The following is a 24,203-nucleotide window of genomic DNA, read 5'->3' as shown; positions in this document are numbered from 1 at the left end:
CAGTTCTCTATCCACCTCGCCACCTATGTGCCCCTTTTGTTTGTTTTTGAAGAAAGAAATTCTTTGTTGTATTGTTTGTCTTTCTTGGAAGGTATAAATAAATACATATAGTTATTGTAAACAAATCCTCTATAGAATAATTAGTAAAGTTCAGAACAAAAAAAAAAAGCTAATCACATTCAAAGTCCTTTGTGCTCCTTGTATATTATCCTGAACAACTCATTCAATCGTTGGGGCTGGGTACCAACACAGCAAATAGCAAAAATAATTTTGCTGCATCACTAGGATGCTCCATCTTTAAAAGCCACAATATTTATACCCCACATCTCTACTTCCTATTTAAAAGCTGTACTTAGCATGATAACAGTGAACACTGTGTACTGATGATATTCCCCTTCTTTTCTTCTTATTTCTAAATGGTATTTTATATTTCTCAGTACTTAACAGAGGGCATTCCCAGTAGAAAATATTTACTGAGAAAAGTTTATCTATTGAGATCCAATATGCCTTAAGGTCATTGAAGTTGAGTAAAAAAAAATTCAAAAAACCTGGATTAGTTGTATGAGTAACAACAGTAGGTTGTTGTTTCAATGAGATGATAATTCTTGATAAGAAATGTGCTAATATGTCTGGTTCCTTAAATATGATTTTCCCTTTTATGATTTCAGACTCTTGCCAAAGATATTAAAGAGATGTCTGAAGAAATGGACAAGAACAAGAACTTATTTTCCCAAGCATTTCCTGAAAATGGTGATAACCGAGATGTTATTGAAGATACGTTGGGCTGTCTTTTGGGGAGGCTATCCTTGTTAGATTCTGTAGTAAATCAACGATGTCATCAGATGAAAGAAAGACTACAGCAAATACTAAACTTCCAGGTATGATCATTCTTACATTATATTCTACAAAATTATTTATTAGTTCTATCTCATCATCACTCAACAAGTTATTTAATTGAGTGATGTTACTTAATGTGTGATGCAAAGCCAAAAGCACTACTGATAACCATAAGGTTAGGAATATAACCAAATTGTGAAATTAGAAATGGCTTGGTCCTTGTAGAGATATGAGAAAATCACATGACAGCTGGAATTGCTCGTGGGCTTAGAAGATGAAGTAAATTTATTGGAACTAAGGGAATTTTCTAAGAAAAATGTTGACAGTCATAGACTTTAAAATGCATTACAGGGGCAGCTAGGTGGCTCTGGGGCAGCTAGGTGGCGCAGTGGATAAAGCACCGGCCCTGGAGTCAGGAATGCCTGAGTTCAAATCCGGCCTCTGACACTTAACACTTACTAGCTGTGTGACCCTGGGCAAGTCACTTAACCCCAATTGCCTCACTAAAAAAAAAAATGCATTACAAAATTATGCAGAAAGTATTTTAATGAAGAGATATAAATATCTTTTAAAACAGCTAGTCAAGTCACATAATCCCTTTACCTCCATTTAAAAGTTTGTTTCATCTTTTAAAATTATAGATCTTGGGCCAGCTAGGTGGCACAGTGGATAAAGCATGGGCCCTGGATTCAGGAGTACCTGAGTTCAAATCCAGCCTCAGACACTTAACACTTACTAGCTGTGTGACTCTGGGCAAGTCACTTAACTCCTATTGCCCTGCAAAAAAATATATAGATCTTAAGGTTTGTTGTATTTTTTTACTTTGAGTTGAGATTTCTAATATACACCAAATAAACATGCTTGGACACTTTCCTTGACTCTGGGTGAATAGGTGATAATGAAGCTTATCTAATGACCGATGTTACAGTTTGACCTTTAATTTTCAGTGAAATTTAAGCTATCATTTTACAAATAAAATTTCCCTTTTAAAATATTTAAGTGTCTAATGGGAGGATGTTTTCATAAAGATAGGAGTACTAAATAATGGATATAATTTAAATGGTATTGTTGGAAGTAGACGATGTAGTTTGAATTATAATTCTGATCCATCTCAAGTGCACAAGTGAACATGTAATTTTCTGGATACTAAAAGAGAGAGAGAGAGAGAGAGAGAGAGAGAGAGAAGAGGGGGGGGGGGGACGAGGGAGGGAGGGAGGGAGAGAGAGAAGTAAATAGTAATTGGCTACATTTAGGCTTTAGTGGCTTGCTTCCTAAAAGTCTGAAAAAACAGTTCCAAGGATATTTTATATTGTTCTCTTGTCCTGAGAAATTTGGCTAGAACATGTAAAAAGTGAACAGTGAACTTATTTGCAAATAAAGAATCTGATTCATCATATTTTAGAGCAATTTAGAGAATTAGTGTAATTTAAGATACTGCCAAAAAATGTCAAGATTGTGAAAATATTGGTAGGTACTTATAAACCTCATCTTTAGTGAAAATAAGACTTGTACTTTATGACACCTCAGATATCATTGTGTAGCATTAAGACAATGGACTTTTGTCTTTTTGCATGTACGATATGTGACTGAAAAAGGGAATGTACATGGGGCATGCTAAGACTAAAACTGAATTGAACTGCCATAAATTCAATTAATACAAAAGAATGGCCCTGCCCAATTATTATATATGTATAGAGACCAGGGTCTTAGAATATACATAGAAAACATGGTATATAAGCATGCATTTTTGTTAACTCAGTTATTACTATAACATGTAGTTTTCAAGATATAACATCAAGGGGTTGGTGATGGAGGCAAACCGATAACTCTGTGATTTGGAAATGACTAGTAATCAGTGAGGATTAGGGAAGGGTGTCCAATCTGTCAGCAAAGGGATGTCATGGCATCTTAGTTCACTCAATAGTGGCAATCTAAGGGCAGGAATGACTAAGAATAGAGGTTCAGAGGAAGAGAAAGTAAATAATTCTTTTGAAAGTAGACTTTTAAACTCTCATAAAGTTTTAGCTGTATATAGTAATATTTGGCAATTGTATCATGTGTATGCATGTGTATGTACATATAAATTAAAATAGATATGAGGATAAAATTAGAAAAATGAAATTATGAGATTGATCCATATGACTCATAGAAATCTATATGCTTCATTTAATTTTTTAAAAGTTAGAAACCTAACAAATTTCATAAGCTTACAACTGCACTAAGCCTTTTGGGACATATTCCAAATTCTATATATAATAGAAACAAAAAGAGTATTTTTATAATTGAAATGGCTATTCTGTTTTTTAGGTTTTTTGGTCTTTTCTTCTCTTTTTCTTATACATAAAACAGTTTTTAAAGTTTTTTTTTAATTTTGAGTTCCAAATTCTTTTTTTCTCCTTCCCTCCCTTTATCCCACCTATGAGAAGGGAAGCAGTTACATATACACACACACACACACACGTGAAATCATGCAAAGCATATTTCCATATTAGCCATGTTGCCAGATAAAACACAGACAAAAAAAAGACAAATAAAAGAAAGTTTTTAAACAGTATGTGTTGATATACATTTAGATTCCATCAGTTCTTTCTGTGGAGGTGAATAGCATTTTTTCCTAAGTTCTTCAGAATTGTCTTGAATCATTGTATTCCTCAGAATAAGTAAGTCATTCACAGTTGATTACTGTATAATATTGTTACTGTGTACAATATTCCCCTGGTTTTACTCCTTTCACTTTGCATCAGTTCATGAAAGGCTCCCAGGTTTTTCTGAAACCATCCCACTCATCATTTCTTATAGCACAATAATATTCTATCACAATCATATACCAGTTCAGTCATTCCCCAATTAATGGTTATCCCCTCAATTTCCAATTTGTGAACTTCTGTTATGTACATATTACTTTTCATTTAAGACATATAATAAAGTCAGTATGTAATTTTCAAGGGTATCCTGCTTTCAGGTAATTCCTTCTGGTGTTCCTTCTGTTCTCAACCCGAGAATTATTTTTAAATGCTTCAGTCACCCCCACCCATTTTTTGCAAGTCTAGACTTAGGCCCCTTCTTCCTATCTCTATCCTCCAAAACTAAAAATGAATGAAAAATAAGCTTTATAACAATTATGAACATTTACACCAAATAAACATTGGCCAAGTCCAAAAGTATATGTCTTATTCTGCATCTTGAGCCCATCACCTCTCTCTCTCAGGAGGTAGTTCACATGTTTCATCATCGGTCCTCTCAAATTGTGTCTAATCATTGTACTAATAAACATTTCATTGTTTTATAGCAACATCTTATTTGAAATAAGTTGTAATTGGTTTCCAGTATACTAGCACCATGTCTTTGTTAAATGATGGTCAATCTCTTTTGAGAGTCCTATTCTGTTTGTGTGTGTGTGTATGTATAGGTATTTGTGTGTGTGTGTGTGTGTATACACACACATATACATACACACATACATATTTGTTTATTATTTATTTATTCAATAATATATTTATTTTTATTTCTGGTACCTTTCTTTTTTTTAGGTAATTAGGCAATATAGCTAGTAATAAAAGAACCATAATAATTTTATTCATTATATAGTACTAGACTAAAGAGATAGCATGCATGTGTTTATATATTTTTTAAATATTTTAGTTTTTAATGGGGTTTTTTGCCAAATATTCCTTAAGAACATATTTTAGGTAATTATTTACACAGTGGCCAGCTCATATACACAAACTGGCATTTCAAAATATGTTATTGTCATTTAATTGGAGGAAATAGTTGCAATATGAATATGATGTAAAGGTCAAGTTTCAGTCATTCTTATTCTCCATAATTACTAAATACCTGCTATGTGGGCAGAACTCAATGCCTATTGGAATGATATGTCTTCATTTTTCTTTTCTCCACTAAGTATTTATATCCATAATACATCTGGCCTTTTCCAGTCTAATAATGAACAAAATGAATTCTTGGACAAATGAAGATAGGCAATAGAGATAATGGATGGACTGAATATGAAGATATGGATTATGTATGTTCAAACAGTTACCTATGAGTTATATTTAACTATAAATAATCACTTGATATTTTAACATTATCTTCTCCTAGAATTCACCCAAAGTAAATTTCCTGGGAATACTATTTAACAGTTTTAATTATTTGAAAATGAAAACAAAAATTACAAATGCCTATTTAGTGGATGAGTCAACAAATTAATTTTAAAGTTGAAACTGGGGGTAGCTAGATGGCGCAATGGATAGAGCACCGGCCCTGGAGTCAGGAGTACCTGAGTTCAGATCCCGCCTCAGATACTTAATGCTTACTAGCTGTGTGACCCTGGGCAAGTCACTTAACCCCAATTGCCTCACTAAAAAAAACAAAACAAAAACAAAAAAGTTGAAACTGGGGGGCAGTTAGGTGGCGCAGTGGCTAAAGCACCAATCCTGGATTCAGGAGGACCTGAGTTCAAGTCCAGCCTCAGACACTAAATAAACAAACAAATAAATAGACAAATTAAAAAAACAAAAACAATCACAGATCCAGTTCCTGTAATACAAAACTGATTTGTCTTATACCCAATATATTTGTTGAATATCCTTCTAGACATCAGTGGGGATTCAGGCAATGCAATCCAATTAGCCTAAACTGAACATATTTATAAAGTCAAATCTGCTACTACAACACACCTACATACTTCATTCCCCAAGCAAATATAATCACTTTTTTATCATCTATACTAATGCTTTCCTCTGTGCCATAGGGAATTGATGGGGTTTTTTTATATCTATTTAGAGGGGGAAATATGCTTAAATGAATATGTGGAAAGATAAATACTTCACAGTCAAATTCTGCAAATAGTATTCTTGTAATCTATGGATTCACTCATTCTTGACAATTTTCATATATTTAGGAGGTGCTTGTCATTCTCATTGCAAATATAATCTGTCTTTTGCATAGTTAAGATAGTTGCTCATCTCAGTACCTTAGGCAGTTTATCATTCTTCTTCCTTTTTTTCTCCCATTCAGCATTTTGCTGTTTTTACTCTGCCTGTTGTCTCCATGAGCTGTTGTTCTCTTTTCTCAATTGTATGAGTTGACAATACAGTGGATCCTTGGAAGTTTTATTTGTTGTTCCCTGTGTTTAAAACTCATGTCTACCTGGCTATAGCACTGGCTTTAGCACTCTGGTGAAATTTCTCCATATTCCCTGAATTCACCAGAAAGAAGCTATTATAATTGTGCTGATGTGCCTATTTTATTATTATTTTGTTAGCAAAAAGATAAGCATATTTACTTGTGTTTCAAATAAAATTTAGGATGCTAAAACTGTGCTTTAGGGTTTTTTGTTTTGTTTTGGTTTGGTTTGGTTTTTTGGTTTTTGTTTTTTTAGTGAGGCAATTGGGGTTGTGACTTGCCCAGGGTCACACAGCTAGTAAGTGTTAAGTGTCTGAGGCTGGATTTGAACTTAGGTACTCCTGACTCCAGGGCCAGTGCTCTATCCACTGAGCCACCTAGCTGCCCCTATGTGCTTTAGTTTTCCAATTTAAAATTCCTCCTTTGGAAAAATTACTTTAGGAAAAATGTCCTGACGGTCAATTCCTTTATGGGAACACCAAGACCACTGTGGGTGAAATTTACTGTTTTGACAATAAAATTAGGTTGGGGGAATAAATACAAGATTCAACCAAATCATTGTCCCTTCATAAATTCCTACAGTTGCCCTAAACACTTCTTTCATCTAAATTTATGAATAAATATTATATATACCTAACTATATTGGTACTTTTCAAAAATCAACAAATAAAATGTAAATATTAGTTAGGATACTGCTGTTCTAGGAATCTAGTGTCATGTCTTTTCAAGGGATAGTTTTATGATCCAATCTTTAATAGGATTTCTAATGGGTAGAATTAATGGATTTTTTCACAATTTTATAAATGATACCTTTAATTCAGACAAAATAAAAGGCTTTCACTGACCATTTAACTTTTTAAGTTATACATTACTTATGTATGTTTATTAAAGTTCCAAATGTTTGTTAAAATCTATATAACCAAGATGAGGTCCCTGTCTCAATAGCACAGAGATCCTGAGAACGTATATGCCTCATCTTACTCCAGAAATTGAGTATCTGCTACTATTAATCTGTGAGTAGTTGGGTTATGTGGGCTTTTAAGATGACCTACCTGTCACTCCATTGCTTTTTTTTTTCCTCCCTCAGAATGATCTCAAACTGCTTTTGACATCATTAGCAGATAACAAATACATCATTCTGCAACAATTGGCCAATGTGGTGGAGAAGCCTGCAGCAGAACAAATAGAGGTATTTATAGTTACTTGTGTCTGAAAAAGGAGAACAATTGTAACAAATAAAGTAGAGTTTATGGAGCAGGTCAGCTCAAATAATCACCAGAAGATCAATACATAGCTTATGGGAGAGGGGAAATAGGTCTTCTTTGTCTCCAAAGCTAGACACAGTATGTTCACTTCCAAGAATCATAAGCCTTATTTATGCCAGGGTGAAGAGTTAGTTTCCATCTTTCATGAGGTTGTTGGAGCACACTAGAATTTTATAATATTTTAGGGGCTATTATGGGCACTGCTATCTTCTTTTCCTAGAATTGAAAAAAATAGTCGTATTCAGGCAAAATTATCCTCTTTTAAAAGCCTATGGTACTATGTGTATTTCTTTGTTATATTGTTTAAGCTATCTTTTTGCCCAATGAATGTTAAATAAATCATAAATATAAAAAGGACAGTAAGACCTGTGTTGGCACCATCATATATATAGGGAATGAAGCAAAAAAAAAAAAAGTCCAGTTAGAGCATGCATTTTAATACTAAAGTATCTGAGGTGAATAACTTTTCCTACCACAGAAAATGTATCTATTTAAGCTAAAGAACAGATTCTGTCCACTCTGTAATGTCTGCTTATCATCTATGATAAAGGGACTCCACTTTAGTCCAATCATTTTATGGTTGTCTCAGGTACAATAAATGTTCTTCATGTTCAACCTCTTACCTAGAATGTCCTCTTCCTGTTGGTATGAATCCTATAAAGTCTTCAAAGCCTAACTTGAGTTCCAACCTTGCCATAAAGCCTCTCAACACACTGATTATATCCTTTGCTGACCTCCTGTAACGCATAATATGTCCTATATTATAATTAGTTAGTACTCAATTATGCGCCTTTTTGAATTTGTCTAATTAGAATCTGGATTTGTTGAGCCAGAAGGGACCAAAAAGATTCCTTACAGTCCAGCCTTCTCATTTTATAGATTAAGAACATGAGACCCAAAGAGATTATATGATTTGACTCATGCCACAGCAGCCAATAGCAAAGCTGACTTAAACTCAGATCTCCTGACTCTTGGCCAAAACTTTCCCATTCTGCCATACTGCTTTTGAGGTGTTTGATGTGTATCATTTTCTTTAAGCAGATTGTGAGTGCCATGAGGCCAGGGATCACATTTTATACCTCCACAGCTGAAAACAAAATTCTATGATTTTAGTGGTGGGAGGGCCTTGAGAAAGTTAAAAAAAAAAAAACAGAACCAAAAACAACCCCCAAAAAACCCTAATTGATAGATCATATAGATTTTAGAGAAAATCCAGAATTTAAGTAACTGAAAGTAGGTACTACAAGTAGTAAAGAGCCAAGCCAGTACTCAAATCCAGATCTTCTGACTCCAGGTCCAGCGACCTTTACATATTTAATAAATATTTCAGATATTTAATAAATACTTTTTCCCATTTGATTCCAGAGAGTGTTCATTCCCTAGTCATGCAGATGGGAAAATTCCAGGTATGTTTGTATTAGAGACTATGCTCAGCTTGAGGGAAAAGTCATCTATTTGCTACCAATGCAAAAAAGAAATTGTTCCACAAATGGTTTCTGATCATATGGAATGTTTTCATCCTATCACAGAAAAGCAACGAGTATTCTCTAAAGAAATATAGACAAAGGCAGCTAGGTGGCACAGTAGATAAAGCACTAGCCCTGGATTCAGGAGGACCTGAGTTCAAATCTGGCCTCAGACACTTAACACTTATTAGCTGTGTGACCCTGGGCAAGTCACTTAACCCCCATTGCCCCATTTTTTTTAAAAAGAAAAAGAGGGGGCAGCTAGGTGGTGCAGTGGATAGATCACCAGCCCTGGAGTCAGGAGTACCTGAGTTCAAATTCGGCCTCAGACACTTAATACTTACTAGCTGTTTGACACTGGGCAAGTCACTTAATCCCAATTGCCTCACTAAAAAACAAAACAAAAAAAAAAAGAAAAAGAAAAAGAGGGGCAGCTAGGTGGCACAGTGGATAAAGCACCGGGCCTGGATCCAGGAGTACTTGAGTTCAAATCCAGCCTCAGACACTTGACACTAGCTGTGCGACCCTGGGCAAGTCACTTAACCCCCATTGCCCCGCAAAAAAAAAAAAAGAAAAAAGAAAAAAGAAAAGAAAAAGAAAAAAGAAATATAGGCAAGATTTCTCTTTATCTGTTCTTCTCCATATTCTATTTTTAAGTATTTAGTTGGATACAACACTTTATTTGTCCTGTTTGGCCATTTTTTCATAGCTTTTAAATCTTCTTCATCACCATTGAGGTGGTTAGCACCTCCACAATAGATGCTTTTCTCTTCTCCCTATACTAAATAGTATATGGTTTTCATGTATTTTTTAAAATGCCATTTAAAATGGGGATACTGGTTGTGATGGAAAGAACAATTAAACAACCATGGAAATTACCTGAGTGTTACAAAGAAATGTCATTTATTTGATGCAGGCAATACAGCAGGCTGAAGATGGTCTGAAGGAATTAGATGCAAGTATTATTGAATTAAAGAGACGTGGTGATAAATTGCAGATTGACCAACCCTCTGTGCAAGAACTCTCTAAACTCCAGGTAAATATTCCATCAATGGCCATTTTATCCACATTTTCTGTTTTACCCCATTCTTCACTTAGCACTCTAAACATGCTATAAACATTGTTGAATTAAATTTAACAAAGTAATGCAATTCATATTCCAGAGTTCATCATATTAATAGAAATTAGTTTCTCTAGTACCTTCTTAATTTTTTTTATGAAGCACATGTTACTTAACTACTAACTGATGAACCAGATTTTCTATAACCTCTTTCAATAATGTCACTTTAGGATTTTCTCTTTCCTCTATGATTTTTTAGACCTATATTTTATTTGAAAATAGTTATATACTTCAGATGATACAGTTCCCAGGAAAATGCGTCACTTACAAACCCGATTTAATACTAAAGAGAAATTTATGGACCTAACTCTCCATCCATGTTTCCTAACCCCCTAAAAATTTTAGAGGAATATGTACTCTGTTTAATAATAGCTTTGACAACTACAAATATAGATTGTCTTTACAAGTTTTAAAATACTTTTTAATGTATCTGAAACCTTGTATCAGTTACAAAACAATTCAGCATTCAGAATGGAAGTTATAAAATGTTGACCTGAACTCCCAGGGTCATTCCAAGAGGTCTGGAAACTCTAGTTTCCCTTTTCTAAACCTGTATTATTGGTGGGTTAGCCAAAACCTGACACAGATGTGAAAATATGAAGCTACTTCATTTGCCAAAGGAATACCATACTTTATTAAACACAGAATTGGCATGGCAATTCCTGTATTCCAAAAGTCTGCAAATAGTTACCAATAAAACCCTGAGTTATCTTTGTATGTCTTACTACAACAATGTTTAAAGGATATATAAACTCAATTAGTTAATTTAGTCCTCAGTTAGTCCTTTTAGGGAAATAAATAAAAAAGAGAAAGGGCCATTTAATTGGCTTCCTTTCTACACCTGACATTTCAAAATGCCTTACATGGAGCCTTGTTTAAAATTTCTTCAGTCATTATTCCAGTCTTTAAACATGAGGGAATAAAGCCAAGTAACATACTTCTAACTGAGCATGAGCATTGAATTTTACCAGATTGGACATTTTGGGACTTTCATAAACATTAATATGATATATTAATTGACTCTACATCCTTTCACAAATTCTGTGGTTGCTGTATCAGCCTCTACTAAAATGCCATTCCAGGTCAAAGAGCTACTTTACTCATTTGATACAATATTTTCTTAGTGCCTCAAAAACCTCTCTTCACTTCCATTTAACTAATTAAAAAATCAGTTTCTTTTGGACCCTACAAAATGAGGTTGTGATTGAGCTTGCAAGATTTTTTTTTGCAGGGCAATGAGGGTTAAGTGACTTGTCCAGAGTCACACAGCTAGTAAGTGTCAATTGTCTGAGGCTGGAATTGAACTCAGGTCCTCCTGAATCCAGGGCCCATGCTTTATCCATTGTGCCACCTAGCTGCCCCCGAGCTTGCAAGACATTAAGGAAACTGCACACACTTTCTCTAAAGAATAGTGATAATTGTCTTTTTTTCCCCTGCTGCTATATGGCTCATAGGCCAAATATCTACCTTTTCAGTCCTCTCTATAGCTTTTACAAAGTTATGTAATGTAAGCCACATCTACATTGCTCTATGAATTGACACTTGGCATCACTGGGAGAACTGTTATCAGATCTCTATTCTTCTTCATAGGCCACACTCATATTTATTGAAGTGTTGAAACATTAAATTCACCTTTTTGGACATGATTTCCAAATATTTTTAGATGTTTTAAAGGCAAATCAATTGCTCCACCAATGACTTTCCTACAAATATAGGATATCTGAGGATAAGTAAACATGATATAGTCATATCATTTAGGCCAAGTGACATGTTTTCATCCTGTATATTAAAGGAAAATCTGTTGCCTTTTCTGCTCCCTTAGGACATGTATGATGAATTGATGATGGTCATTGCCTCCCGACGTAGTGGACTGAACCAGAATCTAGCCCTTAAGAGTCAGTATGAACGAGCTCTGCAAGACCTGGCTGACCTGCTGGAAACTGGTCAAGAAAAGATGGCAGGAGACCAAAAAATGATTGTATCTTCCAAAGAGGAAGTTCAACAGTTACTTGACAAGCACAAGGTACAAAATCAATACAAACATGTGCTTCTAAATAGACGCTGACATTTATAAATGAAAACATAGTACTCAATCTTTTGAGTTCTTAACTTGCTGTATTTTTCTTTATACTTAAATTTTATTATTCAAAGCAACCATTAAAAATAGATTAAGCCTGGGGGCAGCTAGATGGCGCAGTGGTTAAAGCACTGGCTCTGGATTCAGGAGTACCTGAGTTCAAAGCCAGCCTCAGACACTTGACACTTACTAGCTGTGTGACCCTAGGCAAGTCACTTAACCCCCATTGCCCTGCAAAAAAAAAAAAATAGATTAAGCCTGATGTGGCAAGAAAGACCAAAGATTTGTCACAGATTAATTGAAATGGGATCTTGAGAAAATTCTAAGTTGAAATGCAGACATTTTTAGTACTTTTTCAAAAAAGTAAGACCTTACTGGACATTTCTATTTTCTCAGTAGAAGGTAATCAAAACAAAACAAAATAGAATTCTTTGGAGAGAATCGATTCTTGTTCTGTATTCTTATTTCAAAGTCCAGTCTGTCTACTGACATGAATTACCTTTTTTCTCACAATTTAGCTCTAAAAACCTATTCCTTCTTGGTGTCTCTAACCTATGGGCAATAGCTTTCCTATTTGCCCTAGGAATGAGTTCTTTCCTAGACTCAAAGATGAAGCACATCTCCATTATAGCTACAGATCTTTTGGTACAGATAAAGATGTTTCTTCTTCCTCTTGCCTTGAACTCCAGACATGTTCCTGGGAAAATAGAATCCCTGTCTCTCTAAGTGCCCATTCTACATTATCATACAGGGTCAAAGAATAAGGGTAGCCAAAAAAGAGAGAGGAAAAATAGAAAGATAATAATTCATATTTTACGGAACTTAAAAGTTTACAATGCATTTTACTCATGAACTTTTATTTACTATTTATGAGGCAAAAGGTAAAAATATTCTTACTTTTGCTGTATTCTGGAGGAAGAAACTGGAGTTTATAGTAGTGTAGTGCCTAGGTTCATATAGCTAGAAATCACAGAAGGGAGGTGTTGGAGCTAAGCCTCTCCAATTTCCCAAGGAGGGTCCCTGTTCTTCCTACTATTCCACCTGACTTCTCCAGAAGAGCATTCCCTGGGGTTGAGGTGAGAGACCAAGATCATAGCTCTAACTAGATTGCTAAATAAACTGTAGCACAACCTCTTCATTCATTTCCAGATACTTCATGGGAAATGCTTTTAGCCCACATGTAATCAGATAAGATCTGAACTGGTTTTACACTAATTATGCTTGGTCCACTTGACTAAAAGTTAATGAATATGCTTTTGTGCCTGCCAAACTGGAGAGTTAACAGTTACTGAATTGACAATACTGATAGGATCTCTAATGAACTTCTCTTAGTCTGTGAAATTGCTATTTTAGCTTTGGGATATTGTGTTCAGAAGTTATTTATGATGGATGACAACCTAAAATAAAATGAATGTGACTGAAACCATTTATGTATGCCCTACAAAGAAGGTGATTAAAAAAAAAACATATTTAGGCGCACTGTCTCCCTGTTGCTTCTTGTGCCATATAATCTTCTGTATTCAGATGGGGATGGGATCAGAGAGGTATGATTTTTCACATCTCATATTTTTCTAGATACTTGCATCTAAACTTTTATGATATATTAAAGTTTTATCATTTTACTATGAAAGCATATTTTCACAGATCTCTTTTTTTTTCCTCAGATCTTTGACATTTTAATGAAAAATGAGTGTCACTTTGAATAGGATAGAAATTTATAAAGAAACATATTTTGGCTCAAAGTCTTTCTCACATTTAAATGGACTGCCTCATAGAACAATGAGCTCCACATAACTGAGAGTTATATGCCTCGATTTATTATTTATTATTAAGAGCCTTGATTTTATAGGGATGTTGCAGAAAGAATTCTAACATTAGATGGTCTGAATGCTTCAGGAACCTTCAAACCTAATATGAGTTAGCACCATGCTATGACAGTGAAGACAGCAACTAAATATCTTAGTCTTTAAGGAAAAGTTAGAGCTTTCAAGAAGGAAATAACTTAAAACATGTGGAGGTTAAATATTCCAGGAAAGGAGCATATGAGCAGAGACATAGAATAAGAATGTACTTGGTACAGGCATCCAGGAAATGGTGCATAAATTATTTGGTTTGGAGCAAGGGAATAATGGAAGGTAGATTGGATGGAGAAGGTTGGTTAGATGGTGAAGGACCTTTAACACTAGGCTAAAGAATTTGGATTTATATTATGGAAGGCTATGAGCAATTGAAAGTTTACATGTAGGAAGTCCTCCATAAAAAATGATCTCAGTTCTAGAATATTCTGGCAGCATTGTGGAAGGATTCTTTAGGGCATCAGAAGATTGTTGAAGTAATCCAGATTTGGGGTTTGGACTGTTATGGTGGCAGTGGGTTTGGAATATTGCTCCATTGCTCAAGCTGAATATTCTTTTACATTAACCCAATTCTGTTAACACTCTCTTTGGATGCAAATTTTATTGGAAAAGTCAGACGTGAATAGATTTGTGACCCCTTTGTTTTCTGAAAAATTCTAGGAATATTTTCAGGGCCTTGAATCCCATATGATCTTAACTGAAACACTCTCTAGGAAGATAATGAGTTTGGCCATCCCAAGGGAAAACCAGGTCCACATGGAATTGATGGCTCAGGCTTCAACTGTACTAAAGCAGGCTCACAAGAGAGGTGTAGAGCTGGAATACATTCTCGAGGTGAGAGCTTGGTTTTAACTTACTTTTCTGTTGTAAACAAATGTAAGGGTATTCATTAAGGCAAGGTTTGTGAATCCTTGCAGTCCACCATGGTCTCAGCAATCTTTGTTACTGACATTTTCCCTGGGGTTCTACCACAGTTGGATTTTTGTACAAATTCCATACTTACATAATCTTCAGAAATGTGAGTCCTAAGAAAGCATTACATAGTGCCCTAATCTTATTAATAAGGTATCAGCAACTGGTTAAGCATGTGACTGAAGGAGCACAAAATGTGATTTTTGTGTTGATGATATTAACCCTATTAAAGACTTGACATGGAATAGAAACTGAACTGTTAGCACATTGCCTAACGAATAAAGAAATGGAGGTGGGGAATAGCCCTAATATTGCTACCAGAGATTAGCATCATGGTCTCAATCTTGCCTGGGTGTTTGCCTTTGGTCAGATCCACAAAGTATTAAAAAGAAAGCTTCAGGTGTTTATAATACTCTTCCACACCATCTCAGGATCACTGATCCACTTCAGTGGGATAGATAGCATGCTTAGTTTCTGCTACATCTCACTACAAAGCAATAGCATATTTTTTGTGCTTCCAAAGAGGAAGTTTCTAACCCATGATGATTTGTGGTCAAATGGAACTTAATGTTGTTGACACTAGGAAACTTAAATTAAGTGAACAAATGAAGACTTGACACTGAGAAATTGTTAAGCCCTATTCTAAACCACCTTCTATATAAATATCAATGATCTTTCACATTGAAACTGAAATACATTTGAGTAAAAAGTAAAAGGGTTTGTATGCTAATATAAGGTTAATCTTGTGTATTCATTTTAAAATTTCTTTTCAGTTTAGTGACATCTCCTCTAAGAATTTATTTCATCAAATGCAATATACCAAGTCATATAAAGTACAGTAGGAATGCATAGCTGTATATAATCAACTAATATTTATTAAATGCTTACTATGTGCCAAGCACCATGGTATTGTGATTACAGAGACAAAGATGAAATAGTTCCTGCCCTCAAGAAGCTTACATTCTATCATAGGAAACAACATTTACACACTGAACTAAATACAAAATTACTATAAAATAATTGTAGGGAAGTGGGAAGCAGTAACTTCTAGGAGGGCCAGGAAGGGCTTCATACAGGGCATGATCCTTGTGCTAAGATTTGAAGGAAGCTAGGAATTCTAAGAAGTAGAGGTGAAATGGCTTCTATGAGGAACAGGGAATAGGAAAATTTGACTAGACCATAGAGTGTATATGAAGGGAACTAATGTAAAATAAGTCTAAAATAATAGGCTGGATCCAGATTATGAGGAATTTTAAATGCCAGACAAGTTTTTATTTTATCTTAGAAGCAATAGGGATCCACTAGAGGTTTTTGTTTCTTTCTTTGTTTGCTTTTTTACATGCACTTGTACTTGTACTTGAGGAGTTTTAATTTGAAATCTTTGTGGGGGATAGATTGAATAATGAAGAGAATTGAAGCAGGAAGATCAATTAGGAAGCTATTAATCCAGTAATGAGGGCCTGAAATGGAGGAGGTCAGGGGAAAGAGACTACGTGAATGGGGGAAAAAGGAGACAAGTGTCAGAAATGTTGGAAAGGCAGAATTGAAAAGACTTGGTAAGTGATTGGATATTGGCGGGGGGGGGGGGGTGAAAGAGAATGAGGAGGGGGCAGCTAGGTGGCACAGTGGATAAAGCACCGGCCCTGGATTTAGGAGTACCTGAGTTCAAATCCGGCCTCAGACACTTGACACATATTAGCTGTGTGACTCTAGGCAAGTCACTTAACCCCCATTGCCCCGCAAAAAAAAAAAAAAAAGAGAGAGTGAGGAATTGAAGATAACTCCAAAGTTGCAAAGTCTTCTTTGTGGCTAGAAGAATGGTGGTATAATGGATGATATTGGAGAAGTTAGGAAGAACAATGGGTTTGAAGGAAAAGATAATGCATTTTTGGATAAGTTTACATGATATGCAGTTCGAAGTATCTAAGAGACACTGGATTATGAGGAACTAGAGAAAGGCACTACTGATAAATTCTCAAATCACAGATATAGAGCTAAAAGGGACATTACTGGTCCATAAATTGCATAGTGACAACAGTTGATAGGGGCAGTTAGGTTGTACAATGGATAGAGCATTGGTCCTTGAGTCAGGAAAACCTAAGTTCAAATCTAGCCTCTGACACTTGACCCTGGGCAAGTCATTTAACTCTATTTGCCTCATCTGTAAAATGAGCTGGAGAAGGAAACAGTAAACCACTTCAGTATCTTTGCTAAGAAAACCACAAATGGGGTCATAAAGAGTCAGATACTACTGAAATAACTAAATAACAGCAAAAAATAGGTAAACCTATGGATGTCGAAGAAAGAGAAGAAAGAGAAAAGAAGATGCAGTACAGAGCCTTACCAACAATTAGAGGATGGCACATGAATGATGATCCATTAAATGAAACCGAGGAGTAGCAGCCAAACATGTAGGAAGAGAAAAGAGAAAACAGTGACAAGAATTGTAGTACTCTAACTAAGGGCCACTCACTGCAGCAGTCTGAAAGTCTTTGTGTGAGTTCTGAAAATTTTTAAAATTTTTAAATGAAGTCACTTGATCAATTTATCCTCATCTCTCCATTTTAAGACTCTTTTTTTTCATCTCTCCATTTTAATTCCTACACATGGCAGCAGAGACCTCTCCAAATATTTGGCAAATAAGCATTTATAATGTGGAGAGTAAAAGTAGAAAATCAATGCACGAGGCTTATGTGTCCAAATGATACTTATTAAAGAATCATCCTTACAACTCACTGGAGCCAGGATGGATTATCTGATGACTGACTTTAGGTGTTTTTTCATAGAAATAAGAACTTGATCTTTGCATCTGTTACTAGGCCTCCTCTTCACAGGTGGTTATGAGCTCATGATAAGAATAAAGATGCCAAAATTTGTTCATGGCCTGAATTTCTGGCTTCATTCTTAGCTTTTTGTTGCCTTTCTCCAGACACTAAATCATGCAGTAGGCTCAGTAAACAGGTTAATGGTCACTTGGGATCTTTTGCTCAGCATTTAATGTATTGAATCTACAAGATGGACTATTTGTTGTCTAGAGGGTACAATAGAGACAAATGTATAATCTTACCTCAACTTTATATTCTCTAACTTACTTCTTAGTACCTTCCTCCATAGCAACCTACCATGTGACAAATCAAAATTTGCTTTTAAACTAGCCATAAAGATAATTTCTGAAGTCCATTGAACTTCATTTTCATGGAAATACAAAATAAAATAAATATCTTTTACAAATAAGTTCTCCCCAGAATTTAACTTGCTTTCTTACAAATATAACGTGTATATATTAAATATATAGGCCTGGTCCCATCTGGAGGATGATTACCAAGAACTCACAAGACAATTGGAAGCAGTTGAAAGTAACATTCCAAGTGTTGGTTTGGTGGAAGAGAGTGAAGAAAGATTAAATGACAGGATAACACTATACCAGGTTAGTTATCTTTAAAAATTTTCTTTTTATACCTAGCCAAAAACCCGACAAATATTCTGAATAATCATAAAATCAAAACTAAATTGAAATAAGTTTGAATCATATGCTTTTATTTAGATTAAGTTATACACTTTCCTAAAAGCAATGAAACTTTATATTAATAGCAAATTGACCATTTGGAGAATATACATACATATCTATCTACACACACAGATATATACATATATGCATGCATACATATAGACACATGCATGGTCCTTAACCTTAAGCACTTCCCTGTTAACTAAAATCAAAGGCATTCATTATTACACATAGATATATACATCTATATGGATATAGATATATGTGTGTATATTTGTATAACAAGTTCAAAATATGTATTATTCCACATGAAGATGAGCCTTTAGTTTTCTTTTTTCAGACTATATCTATGTCCTGATTTTTTTTCTTCGTTGAACATTTTCTCCAGTTTATCATGGAACCTGATCATTAGCGGTTTCAGTTAATTGACTTGGACAAATGTCTGTATTTACTACATAAATGTATGTTTAATCAAGCTGAAAACTAAGGAGAAGATTAGAGCTTAGCTATTAATGGAAAGTTGAAATTTTCAATGTGGTTGTAGCACAGAGTATAACTAGATTTAGTATCAATAATGGGTACTTTGGGAGCATTGGAGAAAGTATAAGAGTCAAGGCTGGGAGTGGGGAAGCAGTAAACTTCCTGACCTAATGTTTTCCATCATTTTAGCGGCTGAAATCAAGCTTGTCTGAATATCAGCCAAAATTATACCAGGTATTGGATGATGGAAAAAGACTGCTGATTTCCATTAGCTGTTCAGATTTAGAAAGCCAGCTAAATCAACTTGGAGAACATTGGCTAAATACTGCCAACAAGATTACTAAAGAATTGCACAGATTGGAGACGATACTGAAACACTGGACAAGGTAATAATATAAGCTCTCTAAGATCACAGGCTGTGTTTTATCTAAACTTTGTATCAACCCCAGTGTGTAGCCCAGTATTCTAAAAACGGTAGGTACCTAATAAGTTGTACAACAAGAGCTAATAACTTGTTGTACCTAGCATCTTCTAGTTAGTACAATTTGGCCCCTATTGTCTTTATTAGTACCTAACTTGTAGAAGACATACATGGTGGGCAGCTAGGTGGCTCAGTAGATGAAGCACCAGCCCTGGATTCAGGAGGACCTGAGTTCAAATCCAGCCTCAGACACTTGGTACTTACTAGCTGTGTGACCCTGGGCAAGTCACTTAACCCTCATTGCCCAGCAAAAAAAAAAAAAAGAAAAAGAAGAAGACTTACATGGTGTTTGGCTTTAATGACTTTCCCATTAATTAAAATCAGGTATTCATTAGTATACATTTTGTATAAGCGATAAACTACTTAGGGCTAAATTAATACCTCCTGCCTGTTTATATTCATAAAGGAGTACTTTCTAAAAGACTGAAAAAAGAAATAGAAGGAAATTTTATGGATAAAAAGTAATAGTTGATTAAGCAGAAAACAGCTTTAAAGAGGAAACAAGTAAGGGGTATACAGAGTAATTCTGTGTAAGTTAACATTTTATCTTTGTATTCCACCTTGTGAGAGGCAGTTTAGCATGTGAGAGGCAGCATGATACAGGGGAAATAACACAGACTTTGGACTCAAAAGAACTGAGATAAAATCATTCTGTGACTTTGGCTAAGTCCCTTAGCCTTTATACTCCTCAGTTCCTTATCTATAAAATGAGGGCAATGGGCTGCATGACATCTGAGGTCCTTCCTAATTCTGGATCTGCAATTCCATAGTAGATAGATGACTAATGTTGGCATTAGGAAAGCCTGGAGTTAAGTCATGTCTGACTCAGACTGGGTTTGTGACCATAAAAACTCACTTAAGCTTTTGGTATCCCAGGCAACTCACTGACCAAAAGCTGCAGATGAGTCATAGAATTTCAGAATTGAAAGGTATATCAGAACACAACCAATTCAATTGATACACACCCCCCTCCTCAAAAACATATCTTTGCAGCATAACCAACAAGTGATTGGTTACTTAAAGTCTTCCACTGAAAGGGGAACTCACCATCCCAATTGCTTGAAGTCTTCCACTAGAAGGGGAACTTAGTACCTTACATTTTGGATTATTATTTTGAAAATATTTATAGCATCAAGCCTAAATTTGCCTTTGTATCTTCCACCTGTTGCTTCCCCTTTCTGATTTACATTAGTAGAGGGAGTTTCCATACTCAGAGTTTCCTAAACTAGTAAAATCATGTGTCCACCCCCTGCCACCCAACAAACAACAAAAAAACCCCAAAAAACAAAAAACAAAACCCAACTCATATCCCAAAGTGCCATCTTTTTGTTTTATGCCAATAAAATGGCATCTCTGTGTTGAAGAGAAAGAAACAAATAGTATTATCTTTCATTTATTGGTAAGCAAATTCAAATTTAATGAGCCTTTGTGTTTTATGATTTGCCCAAAGTTACTGGATTATAGGACTTAGAATAAAAGGGACCTTAGTGATCATCTAGACTAACCCTCTAATCCTATATATGAGGAAACTAAGTTAGAATGACTTGTCCAAGATCATACTGACAACAAGTAGTAAAGCCCGGTGTCAGAGTCAAGATGAGGTAATGGATGTAGTTATTCACCTCCCTGTGCATTTTCATCAACTGTCCTCTATTAAACCTGCTAACATTGTTAATAATGAGAATTCTTGCTTTTAATTAATTATTCTTTACTTTGTAAATTTAAATTTATTATCATGATTTATATTACTAGGCACAATTATTACTTGATATATTTATTAATATTGTTTATAATATTGATTTTACATTTACTAAGGACTTTCCTCACAGCAGCCTTATAAGTTAGTCAGTACAAGAATAACCTCCATTTTACAGATAAGGAAATTTAGACTCAGAGAATTTAAATGATGTATTGATCAACGATCTAGAAAACAGAGGAGCTAAATTTCAAAAATAGGCCTTCTGACTCTGTACCATACTCTTTCATTAGCTGCCCCTCCATGCACATTTATATATTTTCCTGTCATTAACTTTCTTACAGATATCAAAGTGAATCTGCTGAACTCATTCACTGGCTGCAGTCTGCAAAGGATAGGCTGGAATTTTGGAATCAGCAATCAGTGACAGTTCCACAAGAATTAGAAATGGTTCGAGATCATCTGAATTCTTTCCTGGTAAGACATTTTAAGAGTCTGAGCCATTTAATCACATGTGATCCTTCTCTATGTAATTCCATCAACCATGTAAACCTGAGTAAAGCAATCAGTGATTACTTACCTTGTGGGTATGCATTTAATCACTAGGCAACATAAATGCCCTTAACTTTCTATTCTCAAATTGTTCCCTTTTAATTTTATTCCAGAATAACATCCTCTAAAATACATAGCCTTCATAGTAGGGCAAGGACTATCCTTTTTTTTAATATGCTTTTTTAAATTGCCCCTATAATGCCCAAAACAGAATTAATGTAATATAGAGGCCTAAAAAGCAATTATTAAATCTAATGGAAGGCCCTTCTTAAACATCATCTCTCCACTTGTGCAACTAACACATTTTTAGTTAGGTGACATTTGTTTGCTCAATTAATTCTTCATTTAGGAATTTTCTAAAGAAGTTGAAGCAAAGTCCTCCCAGAAATCCTCCGTTCTTAGCACAGGAAACCAGCTTCTTCGACTGAAGAAAGTGGACACGGCAGCACTTCGTTCTGGGCTGTCCCAGATTGACAGTCAGTGGACAGAACTGCTGGCACACATTCCAGTGGTACAAGAAAAGTTGCATCAGGTATGTAATGAAAACACTCTTTTACTTTAGTCTAATATGACTGAATAAATATTTCTCCATGGGGGCCAGGCAGGGGAAGTATTGATCAAAAGCATAGATGAAATACATTATTCTTTCTTTTCAATCTTACCTTAAATAAACCTTATCTTACTCCACTAATCCCTACTCTTGATTGGAAAGAAAAATGACCCCATGAATTAGTAATAACAACCACAATTTAGCATAGAAATGCCATTTTAGGATCTGATTGAATTTTGAAGAACTACTTCAAAAGTGCCAAAAATTAAGGGGCTTGTGTCTTTTGTTTTTGGCTCTGGTTTGTTATTTTAGTATTTTGTTTTTGTTTGCACTGTCCTGAGATTGAATATCGAACGATTTAATGACATAGTAAAATATATTATCAAATGAATTTTCTTTTTTTTTTCTTTTTTTTTTTTGGGGGGGGCAGTGAGGGTTAAGTGACCTGCTCAGGGTCACACAGCTAGTAAGTGTCAAGTGTCTGAGGCCGGATTTGAACTCAGGTCCTCTTGAATCCAGGGCCAGTGCTTTACCCATTGTGCTACCTAACTGCCCCTCAAATGAATTTTCTATAGTTTTTAATACCTTTCCTCCAAAAAATTTTTGAAAAGGAAAAAATGAGAAATTATTTACTTCGTGCTGGTGTTAGAATTAATTTAATGTTTATGAAGTACTTAAATTTGAGCATAAGATAGTTTTTATTTTTCAGTATTTTAATGACGTAATTTGAAAGCTATTATTGGAATTAAGATACGTAGGAGCTTTCTGGAGAGACAGTTCGTTTATAAATAAAATTTAGCATGGGGTTACAAGTTAAAAGGAATTGAGTTGAATTTTAAAACTTGTGTCTTGCTCTACATAATACCTTAACAGCTGCAAATGGATAAATTACCTTCACGTCATGCTATCACTGAAGTCATGAGCTGGATTTCTCTTATGGAAAGTGTTATCCAGGAGGATGAAGAAAAAATTAAAAATGCTGTGGGACACAAAGCAATAAATGAATACCTACAGAAATATAAGGTAAATAAAAGGAAAGGTTTACCTTTGTGTCAAAGAAATGTAGGGATTTTTGTTAAGATTGTCAGATGGGAGGACAAATCTCAATGTATAATAAAATTACCATTGTATATATATTAAGGAGCTATAGACTAATCAGGTTAATGTATATACACACATACATACAGACACATATACTCATGCACATATATATTTATTGTACCCATACACATGCATATATAGGCAAATATGTACATACATATGCCTGTGCACATATCTGCATGTGTACTTGTGTGTATATACACTGCACCTATGCACGTGATCATGTAATGTATATGCATATGTGTTATATATACATATATATAAAGATGTACATGTGCATGTACACATGTGTATGTTTTTATTTGATATTCTGGTTCAGCTATTCTGAGAAATGAATAAAATGGTCAAAGAATAGCTTCCCAGTCAGTAGTTATATGTGGTAGTTATATGGAGGTTGTTCACTATGAACTCTTAAAAAAATGTTTTTTAAAATAATTTTTAAAATTAAAACAATGCTAAATGACAATTCTTCTATCCATACAAATGAAACTATCTGTGAAGTTTAAAAATGTGTTTTTTCTAACCCCTCTGTCTTATATTTAAAAATGAAAAACAAAACAAAAACTGTCTGAAAATTATGAGTCATATAAATTTTCACCATTTTTATACCATTTGGATTAAAATATGGTAATGACAATACTACTTTGTAGCACTTAAAAAGTAACAGCTTTTCAAATGAGAAGATATATTTAAATGTGTCATTTCATACATTCTCTATTTTCTTCTTTTAGGGTTTTAAGATTGACATCAATTGTAAACAGTTGACAGTGGATTTTGTGAATCAGTCAGTGCTACAAATCACCAGTCAGGATGTGGAAAGTAAGCGTAGTGATAAGACAGATTTTGCTGAGCAGCTTGGAGCAATGAATAAACACTGGCAAATCTTGCAAAGTCTAGTAACTGAAAAGGTAAGCAAAGTGACACATTGCTATTTGTCTTCCCTTAAAAACCACAATAACATGTACAACCTTTTCCAAGAGTAGTCATTAAGTGAGTGGGCTATTTATTCCAATAAGCCCCAGGTATATGGCAAAAATACAATTTCTACATGGCCTCTTGAAATCCATTTTTTCTTTTGCTTTGGACCATTCATGTTTTAAATTATAAAAAAATATACTTGCATATCTTAATGGATTTTGGCTTTATGAGACAGGTGAATTTCAGATAGCCAATAG

At 34.8% G+C, this 24,203-nt stretch overlaps 1 protein-coding gene across 1 annotated transcript in view; it reads left to right on the top strand.

Annotated features, from left to right (window-relative positions):
* SYNE1 (spectrin repeat containing nuclear envelope protein 1) overlaps positions 1–24,203 on the top strand; it is a 583,464-nt gene that overhangs the window by 443,501 nt on the left and 115,760 nt on the right. The window contains 11 exon segments of the mRNA XM_044001388.1: positions 669–878; positions 7,052–7,153; positions 9,612–9,731; positions 11,638–11,838; positions 14,409–14,582; positions 17,956–18,087; positions 18,838–19,034; positions 21,170–21,302; positions 21,727–21,909; positions 22,801–22,950; positions 23,760–23,936. Coding sequence (XP_043857323.1) covers positions 669–878; positions 7,052–7,153; positions 9,612–9,731; positions 11,638–11,838; positions 14,409–14,582; positions 17,956–18,087; positions 18,838–19,034; positions 21,170–21,302; positions 21,727–21,909; positions 22,801–22,950; positions 23,760–23,936 — 1,779 coding nt within the window.

Source organism: Dromiciops gliroides, chromosome 4 (assembly GCF_019393635.1).
Source record: "Dromiciops gliroides isolate mDroGli1 chromosome 4, mDroGli1.pri, whole genome shotgun sequence".
Taxonomy (NCBI): Eukaryota; Metazoa; Chordata; class Mammalia; order Microbiotheria; family Microbiotheriidae; genus Dromiciops; species Dromiciops gliroides.
The sequence above is the reverse complement of the archived record's forward strand: the minus strand, read 5'-3'. Positions and strand labels throughout refer to the sequence as shown.